At 44.6% G+C, this 18,866-nt stretch overlaps 1 protein-coding gene across 1 annotated transcript in view; it reads left to right on the top strand.

Annotated features, from left to right (window-relative positions):
- CDC42SE2 (CDC42 small effector 2) overlaps nt 1-18,866 on the top strand; it is a 114,430-nt gene that overhangs the window by 72,372 nt on the left and 23,192 nt on the right. Inside the window, exon 2 of the mRNA XM_073671025.1 lies at nt 2,210-2,455. Within this exon, the coding sequence (XP_073527126.1) occupies nt 2,402-2,455 (54 nt within the window). The 5' untranslated portion in view covers nt 2,210-2,401. The remainder of the gene's footprint in view (nt 1-2,209; nt 2,456-18,866) is intronic.

The raw sequence follows: 18,866 nt of genomic DNA, 5'->3' as shown, positions 1-18,866 counted from the left end.
ATTATTATTATTATTATTTTTAATAGTTACATTATTTAATGGTTTAAAATATTAAAAATAATATAAAAAGTTGATAGTTTTGGCTTTTAAACATTAGGGGGGAACAGCTACACACATTTGCTATGAAAACCAAGTTAAAAAAACACTTATCTTCTATCTCTTTTTTTTTTTGTTTTGCCATTTACAGTAGGGGTTAATTTAATCATATATATATTGATAGACTACTTTTTTGGATGCCGTAATACCAACTGTTTTTTTTATTTTTTATTTTTAGTGGGGGGAGGTGGTGGGGTTGGTTTGTTTTTTTTATTTTTTTTTCTTACAGGGGCTTATTAAAACATGTCTAATTTGCATCTGAATGAAAATGCTAATTACTTGGTAATGTAGCAACAAATAATATATTTAAGGGTTTAGATGGATTTTCATGTAAAAAACCTGCATGCCCATACATACGGGTTTGATCTTACTGACAGATTCCCTTAAAGCATTAGCTTATACTTCCATGTATGAACGGTTCCCGTTTTAGATTCCAGGGCAATGGTTTGTCCAGTAAGATTACCACTTCTGAGTGCACTACTGAAATGTGAAGGTATATAGGCTTCTTGACCTAACGTGATAATCTGGGTCCACTCACTTCCCAACATGAGGTGATCAGGGCTGGGACATCACGTCTACCGATAATTGCCAGCACATGTGTGAGAAGCAGGTACCCTAACAGGACTGGGCACCGTGTATAAAACCAATAGATGTGATGTCACTCCTCCGCTTACCACCCATTGTGGAAGTGTGCAGAAGCAGATTACTCCTCCAAGACCTGATCTCCAGATATTGGCACTAATTCCGATAGTTTCACCTCTGGTGTGTGAGAATGTTTCCTGTGTCTGGATGTGACCAGTGATGTATGTCAAGGGGGCTGGCTTGTGCACGACACATGAGAATGTGGCCAGTGATGTTACTGAAGGGGGGGTAGCTGACTGGCGTATTTCAGTAGCTAAGCAAACTCTCTTTCTCTACTCCTCTGTTGTGACAGAGAAGGGGGCTGGGTTGTGCACGACACAGGAGAATGCTTCCTATATCTGGATGTGGCCAGTGATGTAAGTGAAGGGGGGTGTCTGACTGGTTTATCTCAGTAGCTAAGCCAATTCTCTTTTGGCTGCTCATCTGCTGTGACAGGAGCTGGCTTAGTTACTGAAATGAGCTATTCAGCCAGCCCCCTCCACACTAATGATGTGTCAACACAGCAATGCTCTCCTGTGTGGAACAGGAATGAATATATGTATAAACCCTAGAAATGGATACATTTAGCTTCTCTGTATACTTTCTTTCAAGATGGCTTATGTCCAGATTTCCTTGCGGGATGAATGACTGCACAGAAGGTGAAATGTGCCCAGTTAATTAGTGCAATGAACTCCAGCCATGAATATGTCCAGCTGCTCCAGCCAATACCTCTGTTGACTTGTCCTCAGCTTGCCTGCATAGTTTGTCCCCTGGAATCTGAAGGGTTATTATGTGCACAGTAAGGAACGACAAGTGGAAGAATTAAAGATGATTTCTCCTTGGGAACAATCAATTGATTTTAACCTTGGTATTTCTGAGCGCATTCGGCTGTTATTGCATAAAGATTTGGCTTCAGAAGTGAGGTTAGATCAGGTCGCCGCAGCTCCTTTATAGCTGAGCGGTGCCAGTGCCACCCGCTAGGAGTCCGGCAGACTGCAATCAGTCCTGCATTAATGAGGTGGCAGCGAGAATACATTGAGGGTATACATAGCATTGTATATTAAGCTAGACCATACTATAAAGCTTATCTTCATGGACCCTTTTCTGCCTACCAGCTTAGAGAAGAGGACATTTATACATTTCTCCAGATATCGGGACTGCATCTGGGTTCCTGTAATAGTTGGATCTGTGGACCACATGGGCATGTGATGACCCATATCTGTAGAGGCCCACCATTGCTTGTTGCATGGATTATTTTTGAGTATTATTAGTACTTTACAAGGTCTTGCTTAATCAGCTTTATATTCCCTCATAAATACCTAATTATGACCGATAATTGATTGGGTTGTGTGACACATTAGTTACTATTAACAGTTTTGCCTTTTGCTTTTGAGCTAGCCACTTTGCCCATTCATCTGATTTACATCTCCAAATAAAAAATTTGATTGACTTATATTGGCGAAAATTCTATAATATATATTTTTTTTCTTAGGTTTCCATCTACACCGTGAACAGTGGACTCTCCTCGATGCAGGCGCAACTCCCTGAGGATACGGCTTTCCTGAGCACTTGACGTTTCATTTGGATATTACCCCCCCCCGGACTCCTTTACTGTCCTGTCCACTGAGTTGTGCAGCGTGGCTCTCACCATTTTCCCTGCACTGTAACTTTTGGACTATTAGCAATGAGTGAATTCTGGTTGTGTTTCAACTGCTGCATTGCAGAACAGCCGCAACCTGTAAGTAGTTTCCACCTTGTATTTCCTAGGAATGTGGCAGATAGATTTCCTAATTTCTTATTTTACACAATGTATGCCTTGGACAGAATACATTTAGATTTTGTAAGCAAAGCGGTTCCTATACCAACAGTATACCACAACTGGAGGAAATAGAGCCGTCCATGTGGTTCTCGGCCTCCATGTGACAGCTGTCTGGCAACGCATGGTCAATTATGTTCTGCTTTTTATGTTGGAAACAGTGTCATTTGGTAATAGAAATGCTTCTGCAAAAGTGTATCCTCTTATCTTTGGCAGCTGTGGTTGAGCAGTGGTCTCTTCTAGGAAAACCTCTGTAGGAGGAAACACCTCTGCACAAGGTCAGCGACACATCTCCTTTTCTCACGTTACATCTGCTGGCCCATTCCATGTTTTTCAGTGTACGAAAGAACATCCTATGCGCACGTTCTGTATCATGTCTCCTGGACATCCCTGACCGGTGGCATAAAAAGGCCAATGTGGTGAACCTCCGGCAAAATTTTCCTGTAGACATACAGGTGGTGGAAATATTACTGCATGCACTGATGACATGGCTGCAGCATGCTCTGAGCGATGAGTGGTATGAAGACACGGTCTGGGCAGTAATAAAAGTGGGAAAATGCTGTAAAAAGCAGGGCTGTGGAGTTGGTAAGCCAAACCACCGACTCCTCAATTTCCCAGACTCCGACTCCACAGCACGGCCTCACTACTGAGCGTGTACATAAAGTGCAGCACAGATTCATCTCACTGCCTCACTACAGAGCGTGTACATAAAGTGCAGCACAGATTCATCTCACTACTGAGCGTGTACATAAAGTGCAGCACAGATTCATCTCACTACTGAGCGTGTACATAAAGTGCAGCACAGATTCATCTCACTACTGAGCATGTACATAAAGTGCAGCACAGATTCATCTCACTACTGAGCATGTACATAAAGTGCAGCACAGATTCATCTCACTACTGAGCGTGTACATAAAGTGCAGCACAGATTCATCTCACTACTGAGCGTGTACATAAAGTGCAGCACAGATTCATCTCACTACTGAGCGTGTACATAAAGTGCAGTACAGATTCATCTCACTACTGAGCGTGTACATAAAGTGCAGCACAGATTCATCTCACTACTGAGCGTGTACATAAAGTGCAGTACAGATTCATCTCACTACTGAGCGTGTACATAAAGTGCAGTACAGATTCATCTCACTACTGAGCGTGTACATAAAGTGCAGCACAGATTCATCTCACTACTGAGCATGTACATAAAGTGCAGCACAGATTCATCTCACTGCCTCACTACTGAGCGTGTACATAAAGTGCAGCACAGATTCATCTCACTACTGAGCGTGTACATAAAGTGCAGCACAGATTCATCTCACTACTGAGCGTGTACATAAAGTGCAGTACAGATTCATCTCACTACTGAGCGTGTACATAAAGTGCAGCACAGATTCATCTCACTACTGAGCGTGTACATAAAGTGCAGTACAGATTCATCTCACTACTGAGCGTGTACATAAAGTGCAGTACAGATTCATCTCACTACTGAGCGTGTACATAAAGTGCAGTACAGATTCATCTCACTACTGAGCGTGTACATAAAGTGCAGCACAGATTCATCTCACTGCCTCACTACGGAGCGTGTACATAAAGTGCAGCACAGATTCATCTCACTGCCTCACTACTGATCATGTACATAAAGTGCAGCACAGATTCATCTCACTACTGAGCGTGTACATAAAGTGCAGCACAGATTCATCTCACTGCCTCACTACTGATCATGTACATAAAGTGCAGCACAGATTCATCTCACTACTGAGCGTGTACATAAAGTGCAGCACAGATTCATCTCACTGCCTCACTACGGAGTGTGTACATAAAGTGCAGCACAGATTCTTCTCACTACTGAGCGTCTACATTAAGTGCAGCACAGATTCATCTCACTACTGAGCGTGTACATAAAGTGCAGCACAGATTCATCTCACTACTGAGCATGTACATAAAGTGCAGCACAGATTCATCTCACTACTGAGCATGTACATAAAGTGCAGCACAGATTCATCTCACTACTGAGTGTGTACAGAAAGTGCAGCACAGATTCATCTCACTACTGAGCATGTACATAAAGTGCAGCACAGATTCATCTCACTACTGAGCATGTACATAAAGTGCAGCACAGATTCATCTCACTGCTGAGCGTGTACATAAAGTGCAGCACAGATTCATCTCACTACTGAGCGTGTACATGAAGTGCAGCACAGATTCATCTCACTACTGAGCGTGTACATAAAGTGCAGCACAGATTCATCTCACTGCTGAGCATGTACATAACGTGCAGCACAGATTCATCTCACTACTGAGCGTGTACATAAAGTGCAGCACAGATTCATCTCACTGCCTCACTACTGAGCGTGTACATAAAGTGCAGCACAGATTCATCTCACTGCTGAGCATGTACATAAAGTGCAGCACAGATTCATCTCACTGCTGAGCATGTACATAAAGTGCAGCACAGATTCATCTCACTGCTGAGCATGTACATAAAGTGCAGCACAGATTCATCTCACTGCCTCACTACTGAGCGTGTACATAAAGTGCAGCACAGATTCATCTCACTACTGAGCATGTACATAAAGTGCAGCACAGATTCATCTCACTACTGAGCGTGTACAGAAAGTGCAGCACAGATTCATCTCACTACTGAGCGTGTACAGAAAGTGCAGCACAGATTCATCTCACTACTGAGCGTGTACATAAAGTGCAGCACAGATTCATCTCACTACTGAGCGTGTACATAAAGTGCAGCACAGATTCATCTCACTACTGAGCGTGTACATAAAGTGCAGCACAGATTCATCTCACTACTGAGCGTGTACATAAAGTGCAGCACAGATTCATCTCACTACTGAGCGTGTACATAAAGTGCAGCACAGATTCATCTCACTACGGAGCGTGTACATAAAGTGCAGCACAGATTCATCTCACTGCCTCACTACTGATCATGTACATAAAGTGCAGCACAGATTCATCTCACTACTGAGCGTGTACATAAAGTGCAGCACAGATTCATCTCACTACGGAGCGTGTACATAAAGTGCAGCACAGATTCATCTCACTACTGAGCGTGTACATAAAGTGCAGCACAGATTCTTCTCACTACTGAGCGTGTACATTAAGTGCAGCACAGATTCATCTCACTACTGAGCGTGTACATAAAGTGCAGCACAGATTCTTCTCACTACTGAGCGTGTACATAAAGTGCAGCACAGATTCATCTCACTGCCTCACTACTGAGCGTGTACATAAAGTGCAGCACAGATTCATCTCACTACTGAGCATGTACATAAAGTGCAGCACAGATTCATCTCACTACTGAGCGTGTACAGAAAGTGCAGCACAGATTCATCTCACTGCTGAGCATGTACATAAAGTGCAGCACAGATTCATCTCACTACTGAGCGTGTACATAAAGTGCAGCACAGATTCATCTCACTGCTGAGCATGTACATAACGTGCAGCACAGATTCATCTCACTACTGAGCGTGTACATTAAGTGCTGCACAGATTCATCTCACTGCCTCACTACTGAGCGTGTACATAAAGTGCAGCACAGATTCATCTCACTGCTGAGCATGTACATAAAGTGCAGCACAGATTCATCTCACTGCTGAGCATGTACATAAAGTGCAGCACAGATTCATCTCACTGCCTCACTACTGAGCGTGTACAGAAAGTGCAGCACAGATTCATCTCACTACTGAGCGTGTACATAAAGTGCAGCACAGATTCATCTCACTACTGAGCGTGTACATAAAGTGCAGCACAGATTCATCTCACTGCCTCACTACTGAGCATGTACATAAAGTGCAGCACATATTCATCTCACTACTGAGCGTGTACATAAAGTGCAGCACAGATTCATCTCACTGCCTCACTACTGAGCGTGTACATAAAGTGCAGCACAGATTCATCTCACTGCCTCACTACTGAGCGTGTACATAAAGTGCAGCACAGATTCATCTCACTGCCTCACTACTGAGCGTGTACATAAAGTGCAGCACAGATTCATCTCACTACTGAGCATGAACATAAAGTGCAGCACAGATTCATCTCACTGCCTCACTACTGAGCATGTACATAAAGTGCAGCACAGATTCATCTCACTGCCTCACTACTGAGCATGTACATAAAGTGCAGCACAGATTCATCTCACTACTGAGCGTGTACAGAAAGAGCAGCACAGATTCATCTCACTACTGAGCGTGTACAGAAAGAGCAGCACAGATTCATCTCACTACTGAGCGTGTACAGAAAGTGCAGCACAGATTCATCTCACTGCTGAGCATGTACATAAAGTGCAGCACAGATTCATCTCACTACTGAGCATGTACATAAAGTGCAGCACAGATTCATCTCACTACTGAGCGTGTACATAAAGTGCAGCACAGATTCATCTCACTGCCTCACTACTGAGCGTGTACATAAAGAGCAGCACAGATTCATCTCACTACTGAGCGTGTACATAAAGTGCAGCACAGATTCATCTCACTACTGAGCGTGTACATAAAGTGCAGCACAGATTCATCTCACTACTGAGCGTGTACATAAAGTGCAGCACAGATTCATCTCACTACTGAGCGTGTACATAAAGTGCAGCACAGATTCATCTCACTGCCTCACTACTGAGCGTGTACATAAAGCGCAGCACAGATTCATCTCACTGCCTCACTACTGAGCGTGTACATAAAGTGCAGCACAGATTCGTGTACATAAAGCGCAGCACAGATTCATCTCACTGCCTCACTACTGAGCGTGTACATAAAGTGCAGCACAGATTCATCTCACTACTGAGCATGTACATAAAGTGCAGTACAGATTCATCTCACTACTGAGCGTGTACATAAAGCGCAGCACAGATTCTTCTCACTGCCTCACTACTGAGCGTGTACATAAAGTGCAGTACAGATTCATCTCACTACTGAGCATGTACATAAAGTGCAGTACAGATTCATCTCACTACTGAGCATGTACATAAAGTGCAGTACAGATTCATCTCACTACTGAGCGTGTACATAAAGTGCAGCACAGATTCATCTCACTACTGAGCGTGTACATAAAGTGCAGCACAGATTCATCTCACTGCCTCACTACGGAGCGTGTACATAAAGTGCAGCACAGATTCAACTCACTACTGAGCGTGTACATAAATTGCAGCACAGATTCATCTCACTACTGAGCGTGTACATAAAGTGCAGCACAGATTCATCTCACTACTGAGCGTGTACATAAAGTGCAGCACAGATTCATCTCACTGCCTCACTACTGAGCGTGTACATAAAGTGCAGCACAGATTCATCTCACTACTGAGCGTGTACATAAAGAGCAGCACAGATTCATCTCACTGCCTCACTACTGAGCGTGTACATAAAGTGCAGCACAGATTCATCTCACTACTGAGCGTATACATAAAGTGCAGCACAGATTCATCTCACTACTGAGCGTGTACAGAAAGAGCAGCACAGATTCATCTCACTGCCTCACTACTGAACGTGTACATAAAGTGCAGCACAGATTCATCTCACTACTGAGCATGTACATAAAGTGCAGCACAGATTCATCTCACTACTGAGCGTGTACATAAAGTGCAGCACAGATTCATCTCACTGCCTCACTACTGAGCGTGTACATAAAGTGCAGCACAGATTCATCTCACTGCCTCACTACTGAGCGTGTACATAAAGTGCAGCACAGATTCATCTCACTGCCTCACTACTGAGCGTATACATAAAGTGCAGCACAGATTCATCTCACTGCCTCACTACTGAGCGTATACATAAAGTGCAGCACAGATTCATCTCACTACTGAGCGTGTACAGAAAGAGCAGCACAGATTCATCTCACTGCCTCACTACTGAGCGTGTACATAAAGTGCAGCACAGATTCATCTCACTACTGAGCATGTACAGAAAGAGCAGCACAGATTCATCTCACTGCCTCACTACTGAGCGTGTACATAAAGTGCAGCACAGATTCATCTCACTGCCTCACTACTGAGCGTGTACATAAAGTACTGCACAGATTCATCTCACTGCCTCACTACTGAGCGTGTACAGAAAGTGCAACACAGATTCATCTCACTACTGAGCGTGTACATAAAGTGCAGCACAGATTCATCTCACTGCCTCACTACGGAGCGTGTACATAAAGTGCAGCACAGATTCATCTCACTACTGAGCGTCTACATAAAGTGCAGCACAGATTCATCTCACTGCCTCACTACTGAGCGTGTACATAAAGAGCAGCACAGATTCATCTCACTACTGAGCGTGTACATAAAGAGCAGCACAGATTCATCTCACTACTGAGCGTGTACATAAAGTGCAGCACAGATTCATCTCACTACTGAGCGTGTACATAAAGTGCAGCACAGATTCATCTCACTGCCTCACTACTGAGCATGTACATAAAGTGCTGCACAGATTCATCCCACTGCCTCACTACTGAGCGTGTACATAAAGTGCAGCACAGATTCATCTCGCTGCCTCACTACTGAGCGTGTACATAAAGTGCAGCACAGATTCATCTCACTACTGAGCGTGTACATAAAGTGCAGCACAGATTCATCTCACTCATGAGCGTGTACATAAAGTGCAGCACAGATTCATCTCACTACTGAGCGTGTACATAAAGTGCAGCACAGATTCATCTCACTGCCTCACTACTGAGCGTGTACATAAAGTGCAGCACAGATTCATCTCACCGCCTCACTACTGAGCGTGTACATAAAGTGCAGCACAGATTCATCTCACTGCCTCACTACTGAGCGTGTACATAAAGTGCAGCACAGATTCATCTCACTACTGAGCGTGTACATAAAGTGCAGCACAGATTCATCTCACTGCCTCACTACTGAGCGTGTACATAAAGTGCAGCACAGATTCATCTCACTGCCTCACTACTGAGCGTGTACATAAAGTGCAGCACAGATTCATCTCACTACTGAGCGTGTACATAAAGCGCAGCACAGATTCATCTCACTACTGAGCGTGTACATAAAGTGCAGCACAGATTCATCTCACTGCCTCATTACTGAGCGTGTACATAAAGTGCAGCACAGATTCATCTCACTACTGAGCGTGTACATAAAGTGCAGCACAGATTCATCTCACTGCCTCACTACTGAGCGTGTACATAAAGTGCAGCACAGATTCATCTCACTACTGAGCATGTACATAAAGTGCAGCACAGATTTATCTCACTGCCTCACTACTGAGCGTGTACATAAAGTGCAGCACAGATTCATCTCACTACTGAGCATGTACATAAAGTGCAGCACAGATTCATCTCACTGCCTCACTACTGAGCGTGTACATAAAGTGCAGCACAGATTCATCTCACTGCGTCACTACTGAGCATGTACATAAAGTGCAGCACAGATTCATCTCACTGCCTCACTACTGAGCGTGTACATAAAGTGCAGCACAGATTCATCTCACTATTGAGCGTGTACGTAAAGTGCAGCACAGATTCATCTCACTGCCTCACTACTGAGTGTATACATAAAGTGCTGCACAGATTCATCTCACTGCCTCACTACTGAGCGTGTACATAAAGTGCAGCACAGATTCATCTCACGGCCTCACTACTGATCGTGTACATAAAGTGCAGCACAGATTCATCTCACTACTGAGCGTGTACATAAAGTGCAGCACAGATTCATCTCACTGCCTCACTACTGAGCGTGTACATAAAGTGCTGCACAGATTCATCTCACTGCCTCACTACTGAGTGTATACATAAAGTGCAGCACAGATTCACCTCACTACTGAGCGTGTACATAAAGTGCAGCACAGATTCATCTCACTACTGAGCATGTACATAAAGTGCAGCACAGATTCATCTCACTACTGAGCGTGTACATAAAGTGCAGCACAGATTCATCTCACTCATGAGCGTGTACATAAAGTGCAGCACAGATTCATCTCACTACTGAGCGTGTACATAAAGTGCAGCACAGATTCATCTCACTGCCTCACTACTGAGCGTGTACATAAAGTGCAGCACAGATTCATCTCACTACTGAGCGTGTACAGAAAGAGTAGCACAGATTCATCTCACTACTGAGCGTGTACATAAAGTGCAGCACAGATTCATCTCACTACTGAGCATGTACATAAAGTGCAGCACAGATTCATCTCACTGCCTCACTACTGAGCGTGTACATAAAGTGCAGCACAGATTCATCTCACTGCCTCACTACTGAGCGTATACATAAAGTGCAGCACAGATTCATCTCACTGCCTCACTACTGAGCGTATACATAAAGTGCAGCACAGATTCATCTCACTACTGAGCGTGTACAGAAAGAGCAGCACAGATTCATCTCACTGCCTCACTACTGAGCGTGTACATAAAGTGCAGCACAGATTCATCTCACTACTGAGCATGTACAGAAAGAGCAGCACAGATTCATCTCACTGCCTCACTACTGAGCGTGTACATAAAGTGCAGCACAGATTCATCTCACTGCCTCACTACTGAGCGTGTACATAAAGTACTGCACAGATTCATCTCACTGCCTCACTACTGAGCGTGTACAGAAAGTGCAACACAGATTCATCTCACTACTGAGCGTGTACATAAAGTGCAGCACAGATTCATCTCACTGCCTCACTACGGAGCGTGTACATAAAGTGCAGCACAGATTCATCTCACTACTGAGCGTCTACATAAAGTGCAGCACAGATTCATCTCACTGCCTCACTACTGAGCGTGTACATAAAGAGCAGCACAGATTCATCTCACTACTGAGCGTGTACATAAAGAGCAGCACAGATTCATCTCACTACTGAGCGTGTACATAAAGTGCAGCACAGATTCATCTCACTACTGAGCGTGTACATAAAGTGCAGCACAGATTCATCTCACTGCCTCACTACTGAGCATGTACATAAAGTGCTGCACAGATTCATCCCACTGCCTCACTACTGAGCGTGTACATAAAGTGCAGCACAGATTCATCTCGCTGCCTCACTACTGAGCGTGTACATAAAGTGCAGCACAGATTCATCTCACTACTGAGCGTGTACATAAAGTGCAGCACAGATTCATCTCACTCATGAGCGTGTACATAAAGTGCAGCACAGATTCATCTCACTACTGAGCGTGTACATAAAGTGCAGCACAGATTCATCTCACTGCCTCACTACTGAGCGTGTACATAAAGTGCAGCACAGATTCATCTCACCGCCTCACTACTGAGCGTGTACATAAAGTGCAGCACAGATTCATCTCACTGCCTCACTACTGAGCGTGTACATAAAGTGCAGCACAGATTCATCTCACTACTGAGCGTGTACATAAAGTGCAGCACAGATTCATCTCACTGCCTCACTACTGAGCGTGTACATAAAGTGCAGCACAGATTCATCTCACTGCCTCACTACTGAGCGTGTACATAAAGTGCAGCACAGATTCATCTCACTACTGAGCGTGTACATAAAGCGCAGCACAGATTCATCTCACTACTGAGCGTGTACATAAAGTGCAGCACAGATTCATCTCACTGCCTCATTACTGAGCGTGTACATAAAGTGCAGCACAGATTCATCTCACTACTGAGCGTGTACATAAAGTGCAGCACAGATTCATCTCACTGCCTCACTACTGAGCGTGTACATAAAGTGCAGCACAGATTCATCTCACTACTGAGCATGTACATAAAGTGCAGCACAGATTTATCTCACTGCCTCACTACTGAGCGTGTACATAAAGTGCAGCACAGATTCATCTCACTACTGAGCATGTACATAAAGTGCAGCACAGATTCATCTCACTGCCTCACTACTGAGCGTGTACATAAAGTGCAGCACAGATTCATCTCACTGCGTCACTACTGAGCATGTACATAAAGTGCAGCACAGATTCATCTCACTGCCTCACTACTGAGCGTGTACATAAAGTGCAGCACAGATTCATCTCACTATTGAGCGTGTACGTAAAGTGCAGCACAGATTCATCTCACTGCCTCACTACTGAGTGTATACATAAAGTGCTGCACAGATTCATCTCACTGCCTCACTACTGAGCGTGTACATAAAGTGCAGCACAGATTCATCTCACGGCCTCACTACTGATCGTGTACATAAAGTGCAGCACAGATTCATCTCACTACTGAGCGTGTACATAAAGTGCAGCACAGATTCATCTCACTGCCTCACTACTGAGCGTGTACATAAAGTGCTGCACAGATTCATCTCACTGCCTCACTACTGAGTGTATACATAAAGTGCAGCACAGATTCACCTCACTACTGAGCGTGTACATAAAGTGCAGCACAGATTCATCTCACTACTGAGCATGTACATAAAGTGCAGCACAGATTCATCTCACTACTGAGCGTGTACATAAAGTGCAGCACAGATTCATCTCACTCATGAGCGTGTACATAAAGTGCAGCACAGATTCATCTCACTACTGAGCGTGTACATAAAGTGCAGCACAGATTCATCTCACTGCCTCACTACTGAGCGTGTACATAAAGTGCAGCACAGATTCATCTCACTACTGAGCGTGTACAGAAAGAGTAGCACAGATTCATCTCACTACTGAGCGTGTACATAAAGTGCAGCACAGATTCATCTCACTACTGAGCATGTACATAAAGTGCAGCACAGATTCATCTCACTGCCTCACTACTGAGCGTGTACATAAAGTGCAGCACAGATTCATCTCACTGCCTCACTACTGAGCATGTACATAAAGTGCAGCACAGATTCATCTCACTACTGAGCGTGTACATAAAGCGCAGCACAGATTCATCTCACTGCCTCACTACTGAGCGTGTACATAAAGTGCAGCACAGATTCATCTCACTGCCTCACTACTGAGCGTGTACATAAAGTGCAGCACAGATTCATCTCACTACTGAGCGTGTACATAAAGCGCAGCACAGATTCATCTCACTGCCTCACTACTGAGCGTGTACATAAAGTGCAGCACAGATTCATCTCACTGCCTCATTACTGAGCGTGTACATAAAGTGCAGCACAGATTCATCTCACTGCCTCACTACTGAGCGTGTACATAAAGTGCAGCACAGATTCATCTCACTGCCTCACTACTGAGCGTGTACATAAAGTGCAGCACAGATTCATCTCACTACTGAGCATGTACATAAAGTGCAGCACAGATTTATCTCACTGCCTCACTACTGAGCGTGTACATAAAGTGCAGCACAGATTCATCTCACTGCCTCACTACTGAGCATGTACATAAAGTGCAGCACAGATTCATCTCACTGCCTCACTACTGAGCGTGTACATAAAGTGCAGCACAGATTCATCTCACTACTGAGCGTGTACATAAAGTGCAGCACAGATTCATCTCACTACTGAGCGTGTACATAAAGTGCAGCACAGATTCATCTCACTACTGAGCGTGTACATAAAGTGCAGCACAGATTCATCTCACTACTGAGCGTGTACATAAAGTGCAGCACAGATTCATCTCACTACTGAGCGTGTACATAAAGAGCAGCACAGATTCATCTCACTGCCTCACTACTGAGCGTGTACATAAAGTGCAGCACAGATTCATCTCACTACTGAGCGTATACATAAAGTGCAGCACAGATTCATCTCACTACTGAGCGTGTACAGAAAGAGTAGCACAGATTCATCTCACTGCCTCACTACTGAGCGTGTACATAAAGTGCAGCACAGATTCATCTCACTACTGAGCATGTACATAAAGTGCAGCACAGATTCATCTCACTGCCTCACTACTGAGCGTGTACATAAAGTGCAGCACAGATTCATCTCACTGCCTCACTACTGAGCATGTACATAAAGTGCAGCACAGATTCATCTCACTGGTGAGCGTGTACATAAAGTGCAGCACAGATTCATCTCACTACTGAGCGTGTACATAAAGTGCAGCACAGATTCATCTCACTGCCTCACTACTGAGCGTGTACATAAAGTGCAGCACAGATTCATCTCACTACTGAGCGTATACATAAAGTGCAGCACAGATTCATCTCACTGCCTCACTACTGAGCGTATACATAAAGTGCAGCACAGATTCATCTCACTACTGAGCGTGTACAGAAAGAGCAGCACAGATTCATCTCACTGCCTCACTACTGAGCGTGTACATAAAGTGCAGCACAGATTCATCTCACTACTGAGCATGTACATAAAGTGCAGCACAGATTCATCTCACTGCCTCACTACTGAGCGTGTACATAAAGTGCAGCACAGATTCATCTCACTGCCTCACTACTGAGCGTGTACATAAAGTACTGCACAGATTCATCTCACTGCCTCACTACTGAGCGTGTACAGAAAGTGCAACACAGATTCATCTCACTACTGAGCGTGTACATAAAGTGCAGCACAGATTCATCTCACTGCCTCACTACGGAGCGTGTACATAAAGTGCAGCACAGATTCATCTCACTACTGAGCGTGTACATAAAGTGCAGCACAGATTCATCTCACTGCCTCACTACTGAGCGTGTACATAAAGAGCAGCACAGATTCATCTCACTACTGAGCGTGTACATAAAGAGCAGCACAGATTCATCTCACTGCCTCACTACTGAGCGTGTACATAAAGTGCAGCACAGATTCATCTCACTGCCTCACTACTGAGCGTGTACATAAAGTGCAGCACAGATTCATCTCACTGCCTCACTACTGAGCATGTACATAAAGTGCTGCACAGATTCATCCCACTGCCTCACTACTGAGCGTGTACATAAAGTGCAGCACAGATTCATCTCGCTGCCTCACTACTGAGCGTGTACATAAAGTGCAGCACAGATTCATCTCACTACTGAGCATGTACATAAAGTGCAGCACAGATTCATCTCACTACTGAGCGTGTACATAAAGTGCAGCACAGATTCATCTCACTCATGAGCGTGTACATAAAGTGCAGCACAGATTCATCTCACTACTGAGCGTGTACATAAAGTGCAGCACAGATTCATCTCACTGCCTCACTACTGAGCGTGTACATAAAGTGCAGCACAGATTCATCTCACCGCCTCACTACTGAGCGTGTACATAAAGTGCAGCACAGATTCATCTCACTGCCTCACTACTGAGCGTGTACATAAAGTGCAGCACAGATTCATCTCACTACTGAGCGTGTACATAAAGTGCAGCACAGATTCATCTCACTGCCTCACTACTGAGCGTGTACATAAAGTGCAGCACAGATTCATCTCACTGCCTCACTACTGAGCGTGTACATAAAGTGCAGCACAGATTCATCTCACTGCCTCACTACTGAGCGTGTACATAAAGCGCAGCACAGATTCATCTCACTGCCTCACTACTGAGCGTGTACATAAAGTGCAGCACAGATTCATCTCACTGCCTCATTACTGAGCGTGTACATAAAGTGCAGCACAGATTCATCTCACTGCCTCACTACTGAGCGTGTACATAAAGTGCAGCACAGATTCATCTCACTGCCTCACTACTGAGCGTGTACATAAAGTGCAGCACAGATTCATCTCACTACTGAGCATGTACATAAAGTGCAGCACAGATTTATCTCACTGCCTCACTACTGAGCGTGTACATAAAGTGCAGCACAGATTCATCTCACTACTGAGCATGTACATAAAGTGCAGCACAGATTCATCTCACTGCCTCACTACTGAGCGTGTACATAAAGTGCAGCACAGATTCATCTCACTGCCTCACTACTGAGCATGTACATAAAGTGCAGCACAGATTCATCTCACTGCCTCACTACTGAGCGTGTACATAAAGTGCAGCACAGATTCATCTCACTATTGAGCGTGTACGTAAAGTGCAGCACAGATTCATCTCACTGCCTCACTACTGAGTGTATACATAAAGTGCTGCACAGATTCATCTCACTGCCTCACTACTGAGCGTGTACATAAAGTGCAGCACAGATTCATCTCACGGCCTCACTACTGAGCGTGTACATAAAGTGCAGCACAGATTCATCTCACTACTGAGCGTGTACATAAAGTGCAGCACAGATTCATCGCACTGCCTCACTACTGAGCGTGTACATAAAGTGCTGCACAGATTCATCTCACTGCCTCACTACTGAGTGTATACATAAAGTGCAGCACAGATTCACCTCACTGCCTCACTACTGAGCGTGTACATAAAGTGCAGCACAGATTCATCTCACTGCCTCACTACTGAGCGTGTACATAAAGTGCAGCACAGATTCATCTCACTGCCTCACTACTGAGCGTGTACATAAAGTGCAGCACAGATTCACCTCACTGCCTCACTACTGAGCGTGTACATAAAGTGCAGCACAGATTCATCTCAGTACTGAGCATGTACATAAAGTGCAGCACAGATTCATCTCACTACTGAGCGTGTACATAAAGTGCAGCACAGATTCATCTCACTCATGAGCGTGTACATAAAGTGCAGCACAGATTCATCTCACTACTGAGCGTGTACATAAAGTGCAGCACAGATTCATCTCACTACTGAGCGTGTACATAAAGTGCAGCACAGATTCATCTCACCGCCTCACTACTGAGCGTGTACATAAAGTGCAGCACAGATTCATCTCACTACTGAGCGTGTACATAAAGTGCAGCACAGATTCATCTCACTACTGAGCGTGTACATAAAGTGCAGCACAGATTCATCTCACTGCCTCACTACTGAGCGTGTACATAAAGTGCAGCACAGATTCATCTCACTGCCTCACTACTGAGCGTGTACATAAAGTGCAGCACAGATTCATCTCACTACTGAGCGTGTACATAAAGCGCAGCACAGATTCATCTCACTGCCTCACTACTGAGCGTGTACATAAAGTGCAGCACAGATTCATCTCACTGCCTCATTACTGAGCGTGTACATAAAGTGCAGCACAGATTCATCTCACTGCCTCACTACTGAGCGTGTACATAAAGTGCAGCACAGATTCATCTCACTGCCTCACTACTGAGCGTGTACATAAAGTGCAGCACAGATTCATCTCACTACTGAGCATGTACATAAAGTGCAGCACAGATTTATCTCACTGCCTCACTACTGAGCGTGTACATAAAGTGCAGCACAGATTCATCTCACTACTGAGCATGTACATAAAGTGCAGCACAGATTCATCTCACTGCCTCACTACTGAGCGTGTACATAAAGTGCAGCACAGATTCATCTCACTGCCTCACTACTGAGCATGTACATAAAGTGCAGCACAGATTCATCTCACTGCCTCACTACTGAGCGTGTACATAAAGTGCAGCACAGATTCATCTCACTATTGAGCTTGTACGTAAAGTGCAGCACAGATTCATCTCACTGCCTCACTACTGAGTGTATACATAAAGTGCTGCACAGATTCATCTCACTGCCTCACTACTGAGTGTGTACATAAAGTGCAGCACAGATTCATCTCACGGCCTCACTACTGAGCGTGTACATAAAGTGCAGCACAGATTCATCTCACTACTGAGCGTGTACATAAAGTGCAGCACAGATTCATCTCACTGCCTCACTACTGAGCGTGTACATAAAGTGCAGCACAGATTCACCTCACTGCCTCACTACTGAGCGTGTACATAAAGTGCAGCACAGATTCATCTCACTGCCTCACTACTGAGCGTGTACATAAAGTGCTGCACAGATTCATCTCACTGCCTCACTACTGAGCGTGTACATAAAGTGCAGCACAGATTCATCTCACTGCCTCACTACTGAGCGTGTACATAAAGTGCTGCACAGATTCATCTCACTGCCTCACTACTGAGTGTATACATAAAGTGCAGCACAGATTCACCTCACTGCCTCACTACTGAGCGTGTACATAAAGTGCAGCACAGATTCATCTCACTACTGAGCATGTACATAAAGTGCAGCACAGATTCATCTCACTACTGAGCGTGTACATAAAGTGCAGCACAGATTCATCTCACTCATGAGCGTGTACATAAAGTGCAGCACAGATTCATCTCACTACTGAGCGTGTACATAAAGTGCAGCACAGATTCATCTCACTGCCTCACTACTGAGCGTGTACATAAAGTGCAGCACAGATTCATCTCACCGCCTCACTACTGAGCGTGTACATAAAGTGCAGCACAGATTCATCTCACTGCCTCACTACTGAGCGTGTACATAAAGTGCAGCACAGATTCATCTCACTACTGAGCGTGTACATAAAGTGCAGCACAGATTCATCTCACTGCCTCACTACTGAGCGTGTACATAAAGTGCAGCACAGATTCATCTCACTGCCTCATTACTGAGCGTGTACATAAAGTGCAGCACAGATTCATCTCACTGCCTCACTACTGAGCGTGTACATAAAGTGCAGCACAGATTCATCTCACTGCCTCACTACTGAGCGTGTACATAAAGTGCAGCACAGATTC

Source organism: Phyllobates terribilis, unplaced genomic scaffold (assembly GCF_046119375.1).
Source record: "Phyllobates terribilis strain yellow unplaced genomic scaffold, ASM4611937v1 Scaffold_1__5_contigs__length_1240528914, whole genome shotgun sequence".
NCBI lineage: Eukaryota > Metazoa > Chordata > Amphibia > Anura > Dendrobatidae > Phyllobates > Phyllobates terribilis.
The sequence above is the reverse complement of the archived record's forward strand: the minus strand, read 5'-3'. Positions and strand labels throughout refer to the sequence as shown.